The 17,778-nt window shown below is 43.3% G+C and overlaps 1 protein-coding gene across 3 annotated transcripts in view; it reads left to right on the plus strand.

Annotated features, from left to right (window-relative positions):
• ROR1 (receptor tyrosine kinase like orphan receptor 1) overlaps nt 1-17,778 on the plus strand; it is a 168,312-nt gene that overhangs the window by 113,006 nt on the left and 37,528 nt on the right. For all 3 annotated transcript variants that reach the window (XM_054834225.1, XM_054834224.1, XM_054834226.1), the window contains 3 exons: nt 1,223-1,294; nt 13,541-13,828; nt 15,166-15,196. In XM_054834225.1, coding sequence (XP_054690200.1) covers nt 1,252-1,294; nt 13,541-13,828; nt 15,166-15,196 — 362 coding nt within the window. In that variant the 5' untranslated portion in view covers nt 1,223-1,251. The remainder of the gene's footprint in view (nt 1-1,222; nt 1,295-13,540; nt 13,829-15,165; nt 15,197-17,778) is intronic.

Genomic DNA, 17,778 nt, shown 5'->3' on the forward strand with positions numbered 1-17,778 from the left:
AGCATCTCCCTCATGAGGAGAGGCTGAGAGAGCTGGGTCTGCTTAGCCTGGAGAAGACTGAGAGGGGATCTCATCAACGTTATAAATATCTAAAGGGTGGATGTCTAGAGGAAGGGGCCAGACTCTTCTCTGTGGTGCCCAGTGACAGGACAAGGGGCAACGGGCACAAACCGGAACACAGGAAGTTCCATCTGAACATGAGGAAAAACTTCCTCACTTTGAGGGTGACTGAGCACTGGGACAGGCTGTCCAGAGAGGTTGTGGAGTCTCCTTCTCTGGGGAGATTCAAAACTCACCTGGACACCGTCCTGTGCAACCTGCTCTGGGTGATCCTGCTCTAGTGGGAGGGTTGGACTAGATGGACTCTAGAGGTCCCATCCATCCCCTACCAATCTGTGAATCTGTGAATCATGGATGCTGCACCTGGCCACCGCAGCCCGTTGGGATGTGTTCTCATATGGGTGTTTGATGAAATCATCGACCTTCAGATATGGGGAGATGTTTTACCATGACCTGTAGCTGAGGCTGGAAGTTTGCTGGCAGTTCCCTCACCACCCTCCTCTGTACAACTTACTGTTTGCGTGTTTAAAAAAAAAAGGTAAAAATATAAATGAAGACTAAGGTCACCATTCAACTTTTTCTTGAAAAGGAAAAAAAAAAATCGTAGCAATGAGAAAATGCTACCGATGATCCGCTCAGTCTTTCCAGCCTGTGTTTACATGAGCCGTAGGCGGATTTTTCATACACGTAGCCCTATTAACTTCAGTGCATAAACTGTGTCTCTTCTTGTGCGCATGGGCTTGCAGGATTAAAATCGCTCGTAAATGTTAATAGATAACATGTTCAGCAACCTCATAGCGTTTGTGTTTCATAGCACTGCAGAGTCATTCTACCTCTGTAAAACTTGTGGAGAGATTTTAAGGTGGGCCAAGTACATCTCAACGATCGGTTGCTTAATTAACACAAGGCCTCGCAGTGACAGCATTGCAAAACAAACTCCAGCGCTGGCCCTGTGCCTTTTTCCACTTCACTGGTTCTGCTACCCATATGTCTCAGCCTGCCAACACAGAGCATCGACTGCCTTTTAATAGCTGCTGTTCTTCAAATAATTTTATTACTGTGACAGCCTCTTTATAAATGCCTCTTGTTCTCCTGATGATACAGAATCGATATATTAACAGCATCTTCTTTTTTTTTTTTCTTTTCTATTTTTGCCTTCCAGGAGCAAATTCATCAGTTGTTGCTGATTTCATGCCTACATCATCATGGAACATCTCAAGTGAATTAGATAAAGGTAAGTGGACAGAAAAAATAGAAAGATGTGAAATCAGATTTAAAAATCTCCATTCTTCTTGACTTGGCCAAATCAGCAAGCAAAGGGGTGCAGGGGCATTTAAGATAAACTTTGTTTGCCTTGTGGTCGTTTGACATTTCATTATGTGTGGTTCTGTGATTTCTGGAGAATGCTGTGTTCGTTTCTTGTACTAGTAAAATGTTCCACATGGCAAAAATATTTCAAGATGTGAGTTCTGTTGGTTTATGAACTGCTTGACATTTTGTCTGGTGGATCTTAGGATCTGAACTCAGAATTAACAAGCATCAGGCAGTCAGTTTGCCTCAATGTGTTTTATTATGAAATTTTGAGGCTTTAAATTAATAGATGGGGAAAGTACATTTGCAGGTGGTAATTATGGGTGATTTGGAGCTCTCCGAAGGGTATATATTGTGAAAAAGGGATGTATTTCTCATTCCCCTTCATTTTGTAACTTATGCACTACCAATTATTGAAGCCAAATTGCTTAGCTTCCTCTAGCCCTTATTGCAAGGCAGTGGCCTGCAACTCCTGAGTCAATCTGGTCTTTGAAATGCTTCTAACCTAACGTTTACAATGCAGGATCTGTTAGCCACACGAACTGTGCAATTTGTCAACCACTCTTTTTGTTTGCTTATAACTTTGCCAACCGTTAACTATTTAGACTGAAATCTCCCATAGTGGAGTTCTGCCACAGATGGTTTTTCCAAATGTTTTTGTCTGTATTTCGTTAATGTTTTTTATGAACATGTGTTCAGAATGTTTTATGTTTATGCATAAATATGTTTTCTGTGCTTAAGTATGAAGAGAACGTGTAGTTCTGAGTACTTGAAGGCAAGGTTGACTCTTTCACATCTGCCTTTCCACCAGGGAAGGAGCAGGACTTTCTGGTGGACACATTAGAGAAGACGAAAGTTGAAGGGCTTGTGCTTGCTGGTGGGAAAGGGAGAAAAGCACGTAGTCATTAAGCAGAGAATTCCTAATTCACAGCAAATTGCTGAAAGAAGGTGTCAACAGAATGGATGTCTTATCCCACTGCAGGGATTCATCCAGGTGCCCATGGCTGGTCCACAGGTCGGGCTGTGCACTGGGGACGTCCTGAAGCTGCGGAGAAGTGAGGGCAGTGGTTCCCCTAAACAGGATGCCTGCATGTTTCTTTACTTGTTTGGCAGCTTTGTTTGGTTTTTCAAAAAGTAAGGAATAAATAAGTGGCCTAGAAAAGCAAGTTAAGGCCACAAAGCCACACACTCAAGTGTCAGGAAATGCCGGAGAGAAGGCAGTTGGACGGTCTTAATTCAGGCCTCTTACAATATTCTTGGCAGCCAACCTTTATGAACCTACAGGGTAGATTTTTCTCTAGGAACCCACCCCATGATCACAGGAGACAGGGTCATGCTTTGTTGAGGTGGTGGAGGTATTTTTTGCAAACGATCATGACTCCACTGTGAGCCCAAGGGTTCAATTGGTAAGGCGCCCATAGCTCACTATGTATTGCAGAGAATGCTGTGTGCCTCCAACCAAAACTTAGAGAGGGGAAGGGACAGAAGAGCTATTGAAGATAATGTAATTTTACAGTAAATTGTATCTGATCTGTGCTGAAAAATAGCCCCCACGAGCTGCTTTGTTGTTATTCCTAATGGGAGGGTTTGCGTAGACTGGTTTGTTATGACCAGGGTGATTTTTAACCCATATTTTGGTTAGTCTTACTATCAGTTGGTAGTTCAAATGTTCCTTTTTTTTTCAGCAGCACGTGCCCCAGGTGGGCATTCTCCAAAGCCCGGGTTTGACTTACGTAGGTAGGGAACAGAGCAAAGTGCCTGGTGGCAGCACGGACTGCCTGCCTTTGGCATCTGCTTTCTTCAAAACACCCTCCACGCCGGGATGGATCAGCCAGGGTTCAGACGTCCGGCTCTGTCGGAAAGCAGCAGCTCCAGAGCTAGCAGAGGTAAAACTTGGGGCGACTGCCACCATCCCGGGCATTGAGTCATCTTATTGCACAAAGTGGAGCTTACACTTTCTGTGCCAGCGCTGAGCCTGGCCTCAGCGTTAGCAGTTCAGCCATTTTCTGCGTGACTTCCATGGCACCTGCTCCTGAGCTGTACTGTCAGAAACAGGTAAAATGAAGTTTCACGCTTCTAATCCACCTGGAATGTGGCAATTACCCCTCGTTGGGCTGAATCCTGCATTCCTGGGGGATTACCGGCCCCTTTGCTCGCTCTGATTAGCATTTAGACTGCTGTAAGCTTACACACCTAAACACGGATTTACATATGTGATTAAAATGCATTTGCTGCCCAAAAAGCTTAGTCAGAGGGGCGGATTCTCTGAGTGTGCCTACAAGCAAAGTAAGACACACACGTTTTGTCTTGTCTAAGAGAGAGGCAGGGGCTTTAATGTGGGAGCTGCTGGTTCTACTAAAGGTCTTTGAAACTCTGGCTTGTATAAAGCAAAATATACTGCAGTGCATGCTGACTTGTTGAGTTGAAACCTCAGAGGGGAAAATTAGGCATGCACTTAGTTGCCATTTCTTTTGCAAACAAGCATCACAAGAAATCAACATCCACTTGTCTTTGCTGCAGTCAGCCATGAGGTCACCAGGCATCCCAGTAAAACTCATTTTAAAGCCTATTAAGTTCACCACATGAAAGTGGTTTCCAGCCAAATATCCCAATTAAATGGCTGTCTGCATTAAGTGCCTCTAACTCTACCTGCTGCCTTGAGCATCTCTTCCTTGAATATGTCTCCTGTGTTTGGAGAGAAGGAACAGCTCATAGTCTTGCTAGACAATATTCTGCATTTTGAAATAATTACTTAATATGGTACTTTACCTAGCTCAGTGAGTTCTGCAGTGATTATCTTACAACTGAGCCCTATTCAGGTTTCAATTTCTATTAAATAAGCTAAATCGACAGCATTAAACAGTTGCCTGTTTATTCTTTTTAACAGGAAATGAATTTAAAAGAGACGCAGCCACCCGTGAAGAGCTGTTGAAAGCAACGATTGATGGGAGGGAGGAGGTGGTTTCTCACCAAAACCTAAAAAAAACAAACAAACTGTGCATAAAAAAATAAAAAATAATCACTTTTAAAATAGTAGAAAGTTAGCTACGAGCATTTCTGTCTCTTTTCCGACTGGTAAATCATGGTGTGCAGCGGGAATGGCACCAGGGAAAAAGAGAAATGAAAATGTGATCAAATAAATATTTAATTGTATAAGGAAAAATAAGCAAACTTCAGGGAAAAAAAGGGGGCTCTGATTGTAGGAAAGGGTCCATGTCTCAGGGGTCAGTGGCAGGATGCGAAGCCTTTCACCCCCAGGTTACTGGCTGAGATTTCCCTTGGGCTGGGGGAGCCTGCAGCTGCCCGGCGGGCGGGAGACGTCCAGCGGGGACCGTATCGGAGAAGTCCCCTTCGTGTGTGCTCCTCCGTGGCCCCGTTGCAGCAGGCTTTGTAACTGCTCCTGACCCTCGCCACGGCTCGGCCATTCGCTCTTGGTGGCTTAAAGCGATTTCCTTATCCGGAAATTGTCTGACATCGGCTGCGGCAAAACAAAAAGGCCAGCTGAAATGGGAGTAAGTGGAGTTCACAGGGATGCTCTGCCCTGGTGCCAGCTTTTAGGGTCCGTGCTCCCTTCTTTAATGTGACTCTTTTTTGGGGCACGCCAGCAGGTGAGGGAGCAAGGCAGGTGGCCCCTGGGCACTTTTTAATCTTTCTTTCTTCCTGCTGTTTGAGGTGCTTTGGTTTCTCATTTCTCCTTGCCTGTGCGTTGCCTCTCCTCTCTCCCCTTACATCATAGGACAAGCTCCTGCTCCAGCTCTTTGTTTGAGAAAGCCTCCAGTTTACCATGAGCTCTTCTTTTCCCTGATCCTTATTTAAAGAGGTGAAGAGCCCTTCATTCAGCTGCTTCTCTTCCACAAAAATGATTGTGGATGGGTAAGCTTTTCCTTCCGTCAAATGTCGGTTTATTTACAAAGAAATAGATAGGTCTGAATTTGAATGAGAGCCTATTTACATCTAGTACAGTAGAGGAATTGTTTGGGAACTCTTCATCCTTAGGCAAAGATAATATTGGAGTCTCTGCCAAGAAAAAGTCAGCTTTGAAATGCTATTTTCTTTTAACTGTAAGTAGAATTCAACTTCAGTGGACGTTCACTGGAATAGGACTCTACGGGATTGGTAACAGAACCATGCCGTCGCTGTGGCTTCCCCTGACCAGGTCCTCCCCAGTCTCCCCGTCCCCTCCTGCAGCCTCCCTGGGAGCTCGTTTCGTCACAGCAGCTCCCTGACCAGGCACAGGGATGTGTCCTGGCCGTGGGTTTTTGCAGATACTGCCTATTTTCCTTTCCCTTCTCATGGCTTATCTGCTTTGGCAAGCAAGTATAAAATGTTAGAATGAGTCAGGGCTTGGGAACCATTTTCATATCCAGAGATCTGTGATCCCAAGCCTGGGCTTCGAGCTCCCCACTGCTCAGAGCCTCTCTGCATGGCGTAGAACTTGCGGTCACTGCTGCGGCAGCACTTAGCAGTCTCGTGGTGCTCCAGGTGTTGCGCAGAAAGCAAACCTTCCCTGGAGAGTTTGGCAGCAGGGGTCAGGATTTTACAAAACGCACCTCAAATCAGTCAGCAGTTTAGAGTTAAGCTGGGATTTATCCTTAAGTAGTCAAAAGCATAGCACTACAAGGATCACCTATAGCAAGCATCCCTCCCCTGGGATGGTCTGAGGATCCAGAGCAGAAAATAACTGGGGAATGCCAAAACAGAGGATGGGAGAACTGCAGTATCTGCTCCAGTACCCTGTGCATGGGACTGCGTGTCATTACCTTCTTGGAGATCCTTGTGTGGGCAGAACATCCCCTGGCAGGGTGGGCTGACAGCAGCTACAGCGCAAGAAGAGGCCACGGAGCGCAGACGGGGCTGCGGGGCATCCCGGTGGGTACACGCTGGTGATGGACCCGGTGGGTCTGGGGGCTTTCCGAGGGGAGAAGCAAGCCTTGCCGTCCTTACTGATGAATCCAGGCTAAAGCTGTCACCTTGGCAAGTCTTTCCAGGCAGGGAAATGACTCGGCTATGAGTTCTTACAGGAAAAATCTTTCTGATGTCCCAGGGAGAATTTGACTCTTAGGCAAACTACATCTTAAAAAACATAAACAAAACCAAACGTGCAGAAAGCCAGGTGGATCGAGGCCTCCTAACTTTAGCCCCAGTTCTTTAGAGATTTCCAGATTTTCTTTTGAAATCACTGGATGTGAATTTGATACGCGTGGTGAAAGGGGAAGAATTACAGCTTTCACATTCATGCACAATTTACCTTTTTATTTTCCTTTATTATCTGGGGGATATTCGGTAAATCAAACTCCCCTGATGGGGCTCAGGATTCTGATTCTATTTGTGGGGTCCCGTTAGTAGTGAGGCAGTAAATTACTGCTACTTTGTTTGAAAATTTTTTTAGCCACAGTACATTAGCTCCTTTTGTTTGCTTTTCCACTGACGGAGTGTAAGTTTTTATTTGAGAATTTGTGTTTCTTGAATGTCTCATTTATAAATAATACAGGGTGTGAAATTTGAAGGTCACAGAACACAACCTGAAAAAGAAACCACCCCAAGTAATGTTGGGCATTCATGGCAAAAATCTTTCACAAAATGCTTCACTTAGGTTGGATTTTTTTATATAACCTCGGTGTGTGCAGTGAATATCTGACCATTAAACATAAGGTAACTATATATAATAACCTTGTCCTGGCTCATCCAGCTATCTTTGTTTATTTGAAAGATTGATAGATGAGAGGGTCAAGGGACGTGTTTTATTGTAAGTTTCTGTTCCAAATTTCCTGACATTTTTGGTTTAAAAAAAAAAATAGACCTTTAAAAGGCACAGAAAGGGCTAATAAGAACCAGATCCTAAAGTGATGCTATGTCAAAATGTCAAAAATAACAGCTTTTCTTTGACTCTACAGCATTAATCTTCAGGCACATACTTCTCTGTACACCCTTCCTTTAATAGCTTGAGTTTTTTGTATGTGGCTCTTTACTGCAGAGCAGCTTCTAAAGTGACAACAAAATCCCTTGATGGTTTTCAGTAGTTGGGTTTATAGCTGGATGTGGACGTTTGTTTACCTATTCCAAATCACTTTTTTTGTGATAAACTTTAGAGGCTTCCTACTTGTGCTATAAAACTGGTTCCTGAGTAAGGAAAAGCTTCATTTCCCCTTGCCAGATTATAGCGTCAAAGCTATCACCAAGACATCTGTCCTTAAACCTGAAAGTTGCCTCATAAAAGGAGAGGCAGATGTGAACTCTCAAATGCATATTAAGAATTCACATAGGCATGAAGGGCAGTGAGTTGTCCAGTTCCCCTCCAAAAGTGATGGGATTCAGGTGCTCAGCCCCAGATAATTTTTTGGAAGTCCTCGGACATCCGTGCTCCGGTTTCCCTCTACAAGCTCTCCCTCCCCTATGGCCCAGAGCGATCTTTAATCTGCTAATTATCAGAAAGTAGCAATTAATTCTGAGAATCCCAATTACAGTGAGTGTCACATGTGGACATCTGAAAAGCCGTAAAGCCTCGGGCAATGGTCAGCCTGTTCCAGGTCAGTAAATTATCCTCGGGTGGCAGTAAACCCTCTAGACAGTGTCTGGGAAGAGAAAGCCCAACGCACAGCTGCAGCGTGTCCCAAATTGAGTCTTGCACATACACACTGCTGAAGGAACTCATTTGAAAATAAGCTGGGCAAGCAAAGGCAGTCGAGGATTTCCTTTTGTCCCAAGACAGTTGACACCGAATATTTCTGCTCGATTGTCTGGACTTCTTTAACTCTGATATTCTTAACTCTGATATTCTTCATATGGGTTGCCCAATCATGGGCTGAGTCTGGTATCCCTTTCCTCCCACTGTCGTTCTTCTATTCATTTTAAATAAGTGAAATTCCAGCCGGGAGTCTTCCTTTTGCCCCTTTTAATAACAAGGGTCTGTTGATCAGACCCACAGATCGGACCTGCCGGGACTTGTCTTTCTTTGTGAGTTATGGGCAGATCAAGCGATCAATGGTTAATCCTTTTTCCAACGGAGAAATATGTGCTCTGTCTGTGGTCACACTTCAGTAAGAGATCCTGCCGGTTCCTTCTATAACTGACCTGGAATAGCTTAAACCTCAAGTCGACTGAACATATGGAACAGCCAGCAAGCCCCTGCAGCGTCTTCAGGCTGGGTGGGCTCTGGGTTGTTGACTTTCTCCAAAGAGAACAATTCCATACAGAAAATTTCCAGCGGTCTGGGCTCGGTGGTGGTGCTGATACATGTGGGTATGGGACTAACGTGGATAATCCAAAGCTCTGAATGAATGAAAGCGCTTCTTTCCAGACTAGTATATTAAATCGGACAGACTGTGTCAGACCCTCTGATGTGCCTAACGGGCTCTTTCCCTTTGGACAAAGGTTATCAACTCTTTAAGTCACCGATCACTAAACGTATCTGTCTTGCACTCACCGACTGAGATACTTTTTGCATTTCTTTTTGCCAGTGTATGCTATGACAAAGAACCGGTGAGCTGCTGAACCTTTTGATGCAAAAAGATAAGTGTGATAAGCAGTCTGTACGACCGGTGTCCCAACTGCCTTACTCCAACGGGGTCGGGTCGTTACTTCACGTGCTGCAATGCAGATTTCAACTTTCAAATCCAGAATTAAACTTATTTTCTAGTCCACCAGTTGGAAACGCTGTCCCCACAGGTGTAGGTTTGCCTGAGAAAAGATTTGGAGATGTTCCTTTCCAGAGGGGTGTGTTGTTACACGTCTATTGTGGGAAGTAACTTGGTACGCTGGCCTCTCTGCTGCACCTGCATTAAAGCTGTTTTCAGGCTCGTGATGTCTTGAATGGAGACTTTAATTTTAGCTTTTCTTTAAGTATTCCGAAAGATCAGAAGGGCATAAAGAAAAGGATAAATGAAACAAGAATTCTTCACGTAAAATGAACATTTCAAGGTCTAATCCTGCATCCCCACCACAACAGTGAAATCAGAAACGCATAGCACACATGGCGCTTGGGGGAAAAAAGGTCCCACTGTGGCCGGCAAAATCCTCCTCCAAGCAAAGAGGGTGTTACTGCTCTAAGACGTGTCTTTGGTAATTTAAGATAGAGTAACCATGTGGTTAGAGATTAACATTCCTTGCCAGAGAGGACGAGCTTTTATTTTGAAAGCCACCTGGGTTCCACTTAAAAGTAGTAGAATACTTCAGGATTTATTAGGACCGGGCAGGCTCCTATTTAACAATGTCAAGACGTAGCTGTGGAAATACACACGCTTTTCTTCTTTCGAGACACGCAACGCACTACTTTTCATCCTTGCACAGCTGTTGCTGTTCTGTAACATCAAACCAGCAAAAAGTTTGGCCATGAAGGATACCTAATGTTTGGATTTTATATGCAGTGTCTCCAATTTATGCGCTTAGAATCATGAAGATGACTTATGATGTGTTGTGTTTGCATTGGCAACGGCTCAAAACCAGAAATATATTTCAGGCTTGGCTTTCCAGATATTATCTCAAGTCATTTAAAAGTTCATTATAGGGCACCCGCTAGTGCTGCTATAGTAAAGGGGCTGTCAGCATTTTTCAAGGGTTTATAACTCAGCCATTAAAAAAAAAATCTCTGTGGGCTGAAACTTGGCATTCAGGGTCGAGGCCTAGCAGTAAATTGTTTTTACAAATTAAAAAAAAATCAGCTTGACTATTATTAAATTATAGGTGGGCTAAATTTTATTTAGAACTTTTTCAGGCTGTTCTCCCATACCTTTGTAAATTAAAATGTTTCCAAAATGTTTTTATAGAGTGCTACTCTAAAATACGGACCGGCTTTTGTTATGTTCTTGGAACCCTGAGATTTAACTTAAAATATAATAACAGTGCTTATCCCAGCATAGCACTTTTCACCTTCAAAGTGCTTTACGAGCATTATCTCATTAATGTACATAACAGCCTCCCCATGATGTAAGAGGGATTATTATCCTCACTTTATAGCTGGAGAGATTGAGCCAAAAGGTTTAAGGCTGTTTTTAAAAGGACTTAGTTGCACAAATCCCATGTGAGCTTTGGGTGTCTACTTCCCTTTGGCTCTTCTAAAAATCACAACTGAAGTGATTCACCCAAGGCTACTCCGAGCCAGGATTAAAACTCAGACTTTCCAATGGCCAGTGCCACCAGACTGTTTAATTCTCAGAAGCGCAGTCATTACTTTGTACATAAGAACAGAATTTCTAAGAAATTATTCTTTAGGTCAGAGGGCGTCGACGCTGGGTATCTGGGTTGCTCCTCGAGGGCAGGGAGGCTGTCAAACGATACATGGCAAAACGTGGCGTGCTGGAGGACCGTGCGACACGGTGTCTTCATCGCGTGCAAGCAGCGGGTCCGTCCCTGCGTCGTCGGCCCTGTTCGCCTCCTGCTGAAAGCACAGAAGGAGGATTTACACCCCTTTTGCTCGGCCTTTAGGGTCGGAAGGAGGAGATGTTAATGCCGATGGCACCAGAGAGTGGCTGACGGGGGGTGACCCGGGCAGAGACCTGGCCGCAGGCGGGAACTATTTGATATGTTCTTTGCGTAGGTGGTGTTAAAGGGGGAGGATGGTGGCAGTAGCTTTGGGGGTTTGATGGGCTTTAGTTGGTGAGAGTTAGACACAAGTATTAAAAATAAAACTGGGATTCTCTTTGGCCCCTCCACGCCAGGTCAGGGCAGCTGCGGATGGCTTTTGTGCGTGCCGGGGAAGGAATGCTCATCGTTTTGTATGCCTCAGCAACAGTCCAAGGCTTTCTGAAGCACTGTTAGACTTTCAGCCCGTTTTCAATTCCAGAGTTGCTTTATCTGTGAGAAATGTCTTCTCATGAAGCGTCCCATTTCCTTGAAACCTGCCCTGTGTAAATCTCATCTCAAGTGATCTGCTTGATCTGATTTATGATTTGGATGCAAAATTTATGGATTTGAGGACTAAGCAAAGCTGAATTTAGCAGCTGCATTTTGTTTTAGGGTTTCTGTAGTAGTTCGTGGAGGAGGTTGGAGAACACTTACAGAAGAGTTAGAAGCTCCTGACACTGAGAGGCTACTTCTGTTTGGACCTATAGAGAGGTTGCATCATAGCTCTTGCATTACAACTGTACTTTTTCACTGGCTTGCTGTTGCTGCTGATACTTTAAAATCCTTCTCCAGCCTTTGGAAACGTACCCTATATCCATACTCCTTTATTTGCCTCTCCTGTATACATAGGACCTTTAAAATATTATATTTACTGTGGTGTTTGTCAGTAAGACCATCGCAGGACTGAGGCCATTCTGCTCTCTGCCTGTGTTATACTGTAGATGTCTGAACCAGTCTTTGAAATGTTATCAGGAATTATATAAATGACTGTGGTATAGAAATGTTACATTGGATAATTAAATGCGGTTATCCAGTTCCCTGCTATTAGTGCAATTTTATTAAACCCAGATTGTGGAGAGAACCCAAGAATACATGTGCTGACTTAGATTACGCTTCCCAGTGAGGTTATTAAGATAGCGAGTCAGAAATGTCTCTAGTCTTGCAATGAAGCATGCAGAAATGTTTCTGGAGAGCCGAAAGGCCAGTCCGACACTTCTTGTGAGAGACATCGAACCCTGTTGTCCGTCTTCACCGGAGGCTGGGATCTCTGCCCTGTTTACCCCATACATAGATTTCCTAACTAATTACATCCATGGGAACGTAGGTAAAAGTAGGGGTTTTTTTGCACAGTGTCATACCTGCACATTAAAAGGCTGGTTGATCGGTGAAAAAAATTATGTGTGGGCAGCGCCTTTGTGCTAAACATTTATCCTGATAGCTCCTCGGGACCAAATGAGAACAGGGACGCATTGTATAAAGTGCTGTGCAAACACAGGGTAACAGCTTACATGCTAAGCAGATTAAATACAAAGGAAAGAGATATTGATATACTCAAAACATAATGAGGGGTGTAGCTAGTGAAGACGTGATTAAAATAAATAATTAGGGAAGTGGATTAGTTAGTTGGATAAGCTGTTTCTCTGCACGCTAGAGATTTTTTTCATACTTTTAGGCAGGCTTATTGCTGGAGTTAGCAGATGTACCCGAGGATGGTGGAGCATAAGCAGCACAGCCCAAGTTTACGTACTGGTAGGCTTTTCTTGACCTCCTGGGTTGGCTCTGAGAGTGCAGGAGCAGAGTACAGCCTCTGGATTTCTCATTCCTCAGGCGCCCTGCTGAGACAGCCAGCAGATGATAATGGGGTTTGGCCGCTAATGACCACCGTTAAGATTCGAACCTGTGACATGGAGATGAAAGCCTGCATATTCCGTTCCCCGTACCCAATTCATCTCGCTCTCCGCCTTTAAAGGATTTAATTAAATGTTGAATACAGTTAACTAGAAATAGTCCTCTTCCTGAACGATGCAGAATGAAATAGCACTTGGCAGGAGAAGGCAATGCTTAAGAATGGATTAGAAGAGATTAATTTTGCTGAATTTTGATTTGACGTTCTCTATCTTAAGAAAAGAATTCACGATCTTCTGCTTGCACCTATCATGAGACCTATTTCGGATTTAAGGTAAAGTTTAGTACTCTCAGCAAGGGAAATAATAGTGAGAAAAAAGTCCTCATCTCCTAGATATGATCCTTATTCCTCATCTATGCAGTTATTTACAAAATCATTGACCACATAGTGTCTGTACTGGTCTGCAAATCAATTAAAAATGGCTCTGAGATCTTTACTTCCGAGCGATTCATTTCATATATTGCTAGATTTTGTGTATCCTAATGTAAGCAGGGGCGTATCTGCATAGGCAGAGGCATCAAAATGGGTAGCTGGATTTCTGATACATGTTTTTCATGTTTATTGGAAAAATAAAAGAGAAGCAGTGTTACCTCCTTTTTCTGTGTTGAATGAAGCCAAATAGGATGGTGTTGAGAAAGTAGAGAGAATCTGTGGGTGTATGAAGGAAGAGAAGTTTTCAAGAAATACAACATTTTACTGTAGTGCAATGGAAATTCCCAAATTTGTTCCTTTTATTACCATGCAAAACTGTGTGGGACCTATTGCCTGCCCTGAAACATCACTTAACAAGTATTATCATTTTCCACTAAACCTGATAGCCACTTCCTTGGTTTCCCTTTCAAAGACAAGCATGAGCTTTCTTCAAAATGACATTTCCTGAGCTGGAGTTCTTTATTCACCCTTTTTTTGCTTTTTACGTAACAGATTACTTCTTGACGCTTGATGAACCTATGAATAACATAACTACCACCCTTGGCCAGACCGCAGAGCTGCACTGTAAAGTCTCTGGCAATCCTCCTCCGACGGTCCGTTGGCTGAAGAACGATGCTCCGGTTGTCCAAGAACCCCGGAGGATCTCCTTCCGTGCCACAAGCTATGGGTCTCGACTGCGAATAAGGAACCTTGACACTACAGATACCGGCTACTTCCAGTGCGTTGCAACTAACGGCAGAAAGACTGTTTCTACAACTGGCGTGCTGTTTGTAAAATTTGGTAAGTTTTCTCTTTTTAAAGTGTTCAAACTGTTACTTAGAAAAACAACTGTGCAGAAAGGTGTGTTTGTCCACTGAAAAGGAGTGCACTGATGCCGTGGTATCAGCCGGTCTGATTCAGCCTATTGCTGGGAGCATCTCCAGGATGGCACCTTTTCCTCTCTGCCTGTTCGCTCCCTGCTCAGCTGAGATTCTTGCCAGCTGTAACAGTGGCTTTTTCTGTATAAAACCTACTGGAAGCAGGACTAAAACACAGGGCTCACTAAACAGCAGTGTTCGTTAATATGCTACCTGAGTGAATTCAGACCAGATGAGAAAAAGTAGTTTATTCTCAAGTGCCTGAGTGACATCCTTTGTCTCGAGTAAGTGAGAAATTTCAGCTTGCAGTATAGATTGGAGGCATGTTAGTGATGTACATACACACATACACCTGTCAGGTAAAATAAGCACTTTTTCTTCAAAGTTTATATTGAGATAATTGCCCTCAGAGCTGATCTTATGACTGAGAAGATTCCAAACAACAAACAGGTTTTGTGCATCTTCTCTGCCGCCTCCACGTTCAGAGGGAAATAATTCACTGAGATGAAGATGTTTGCACAGAGTCCTTGTTAATCCTCTTAGGAACTGGCCAAATAACACCATGAGTCATGTCTGTGATGAATGTCATAGTCTTTTTTTCATAAATCTCCCCAATTTTCTAAATTCTAATAAGAAATTGATCATTAGAGTTACTCTCATAAGGCAGTTGTCCTTTAGCCTGGATCTGAAATGTAGGAGATTTTTATCTGAGCAATGATACTTTTATAGACGCTCCTGTAGAAAACAGCGAGTATTTTTCTTTTTTGTGACTGGAGCAATATTTAATCTCACAGTTCGGTTTCTAGAGCAAATACTCGTTAGTATGAACTTCCCTGAAATCTGCTGCAGCCGACTCTTCAGTCTGTGCTGTGCGTCAGAAGAAATTTGATCAATGCATCTGAATTGGGCTTAGGATGAATTCCCTGAAAAATAATGAAGATTAATGCTGTTTTCTCCCAGTTACAGTTACAAGCCTCCTGTGGTTTGTTGTAACCTTTTCTATGACAGCCCGAGAGACAGTTGAATTGCAGGATGAGTCCCTCACCTGTTTATTGTCCTTGTCTACGGCATTTTGCAGTCATTGCTCCAGGATACAGTCTTGTCTTTGGTACTGAGAAACTGCGACTCGTCTGTTAAACTACATAAACCACATCCAACATGACAGACTGTTACTTTTATCTTTTAAAAGGTTTTCGAAAGCTTCCTGCTTGCTACCTCGCCATAACTCATCACACTGTTTTTCTTCTGTCACTTTTCCAGGTCCCCCGCCAACAGCAAGTCCGGGATCATCGTAAGTTGTTTCATGTCTGTTATGTCAATTCATTAATCTTGCATTTCAGCAGTCAGAAGTTCATTTTTCATTTTGTGTGACAGGAGAACTTTTACATTCCACTTTAAGTCAGATAGTATGGTAATTTATTGTAACTGAATTATCTGTCTCGTAGATACATTTTCATGTTGTCATGTCAGCTCCTATTTCTTACACTAGACTTCTTAATTTCCATTATTATTACCTTTAGATCCTCTGGTGCCTTCAGTCTTTGATTTCAGGGTACATACAGGTAGGGGTAGAGACTGATCTTCATACATGTCACAGCCCAATCTGGAAAATATTTGTCACTATAAGTGGATTTTACTATTTAGGGGCTTCTTACTGATTTTAAGGGGACTGATGGTCATAAGCTGTATCTCTATCTGTACCTGTATTAGTAAGCTGTCTTAAAACTGAGTTTTTAAGGATCGAGTACGTGGGTGGGAGTAGTGGCTGTTTTTACAACAGCTCCCGTATCCTGGAGCTCGGGTCTGGTTCCTGCTGCTGGGATCGTGCTCCGGGGTCTGAGCAATTGCCACGTTGTTGTATTTTGGGAGCGGAGCCTCTGTCTTCGGTAGCTTTTGAGAACATATATTTATCTTCCCCTCTAGTTTCAAGATACAGGATCAAACTTGCTCACCTTTTATAGTCCCTTACTGTTTTCAAGTGTGATCTTCAACTGTTCTGAAATTTGAAATTAATTTTGTGATATTGTGTCGGGCTTATTCATGTCTTACATGCATGGAACAGTACAGAAAACCCGCCTCTCCTGGTGAGGGAAGCTGCACCATTAGAAGAGAAATACAATACCAACTAAAACATAAAATGAAACCATTAATACAATTATAAGGGTTGTAAAAGTTTGGGGATGTGAATATTCATGACTGTCCTTATAGAAGATCGTTCACGAAGTATTGCAGGGGATATAAATTAGGGGAAGCATCTGACCACAAAAGGACATGCTAGGATGCCCTCTAATGGAACACCATAAAATTTTTTATGTTTTTCTCTTTCCTTTTGAAGGTACCTGACATAAAGTTGCTGAGTTTGTTTTGGAAGGGGAGCTCTTTGCTCAGATTTAGACTCCTTTTTATGATTGCAGTGTTCTGGGGAGGAAAGCTTGGCGTCGCTGCGGGGGCTGTTGTGCTCTTTATCAGTTTGGAGACTGAATGAGTTGTAAAAATGTGTATTTTGTGTCTGCTTCCACCTAGTTTGGGGCTTCTGAAATTTGTAAGGTTAAGCAACACATCCTTGAGGGTCAGCAACCCACAGGAGAGCAGCGTGAGCACAGAAGTGGAGAGCTGTGCTGGAATTTCACTGTCTAGGCCACTCTGGATTGCCTCACTTTTTTAAAACAAAATAGATTGGGGACCTTTTTCCCATTTTTCTTTCTGGCAGGGTTTTGGGTTAAAGACCACAACTTAACTAGCTAAAAGCCTCACTCGGTTATGGAAAAGCAACAGCAAATGGTCCCCCTAATTCAGGGAGTGTTGGGCTGAGCTCTAAGGCGACGTCTGCACAGCATCATCCAGACCATAAGGAAAAACCAGCCTAGTGTCAGGAGTGCTAGTCTGCAGACTAGGAGTGTTACATTCTGCCTGAGCTAAGCACCCTTCTTCCAGCTTAACGTGGCCCTGTCTTATTCTGCGTGCAAAGCCCGTATATCCAGGGAACAAACAATCACTGTTTTCTGTATGCTCTGTATCAAACATTAAATTGGCTTTGAAGTGACTTAATCCAAGATTTTAATTTTGTTTTCGGCATTCACTGCCCATCGGCACACGTGGGTACAAACACAAAGAGTGTGAAAAGGTGAAAATAAAGCGAGACTTCCTCTTTAATAGTTGACTTTATAATTTTGTAACCAAAAAAGATATTTAATCACACTTCATTGCTGCTGGAGGTTGTGGGCTCTGTCTAGTAAGAGGTCACGTTGTACTGAACATTGGAGAGAAACATAGCCAAAGAACCGTGCAGAGGGATCTCTGTTTTACTGAATGGAGAACATTTACATTCCTGTAGAAGCTAACCAGATTTAATCTATGAAATAAGAGAATCAGGAAGGAGCTTATGACAAAGAAATTATAAACTTGGAACTCCTACTAAATTAGAGTAAAAAAAAAAAGGGCAGTGCATGTCATCTTGAACCTAGTTCTTATCTGCTGGCAGTGGCGTGAGTGCAAGAGCCTTACGGATAGCAGCAGCGGGTTAGACCCAGCTGCGCGAAGTGACGTTGCAAAGAGAAATTGCACGTTGTGGAATGCTGGAGGGAAAGTGCCTCGAAATCTGTTCCTCGCTGTTTGCTGTTCTTTCCGTGCAAACAATATCTTGAGTACTGTGTAGACTACTCATGCATAGCCTTCTCCCCGTACAAGTTGGCAAACAGATTTCTAGCTATGAAATTAATGAAAATTTGGTGGAAGTGCCTGTGGTAAAAGTGATCCCACATCACTTAGATGAGTATCACAAAAAAGCATTTGAAGAGTATTGGTGAGAGGCAGCAGTACTCTTCAGCACAGGGGAGCAGAGCATTTTGGGCAGCTCTGCTATATCTTCTTGTC

Source organism: Grus americana, chromosome 8, assembly GCF_028858705.1.
Source record: "Grus americana isolate bGruAme1 chromosome 8, bGruAme1.mat, whole genome shotgun sequence".
Taxonomy (NCBI): domain Eukaryota; kingdom Metazoa; phylum Chordata; class Aves; order Gruiformes; family Gruidae; genus Grus; species Grus americana.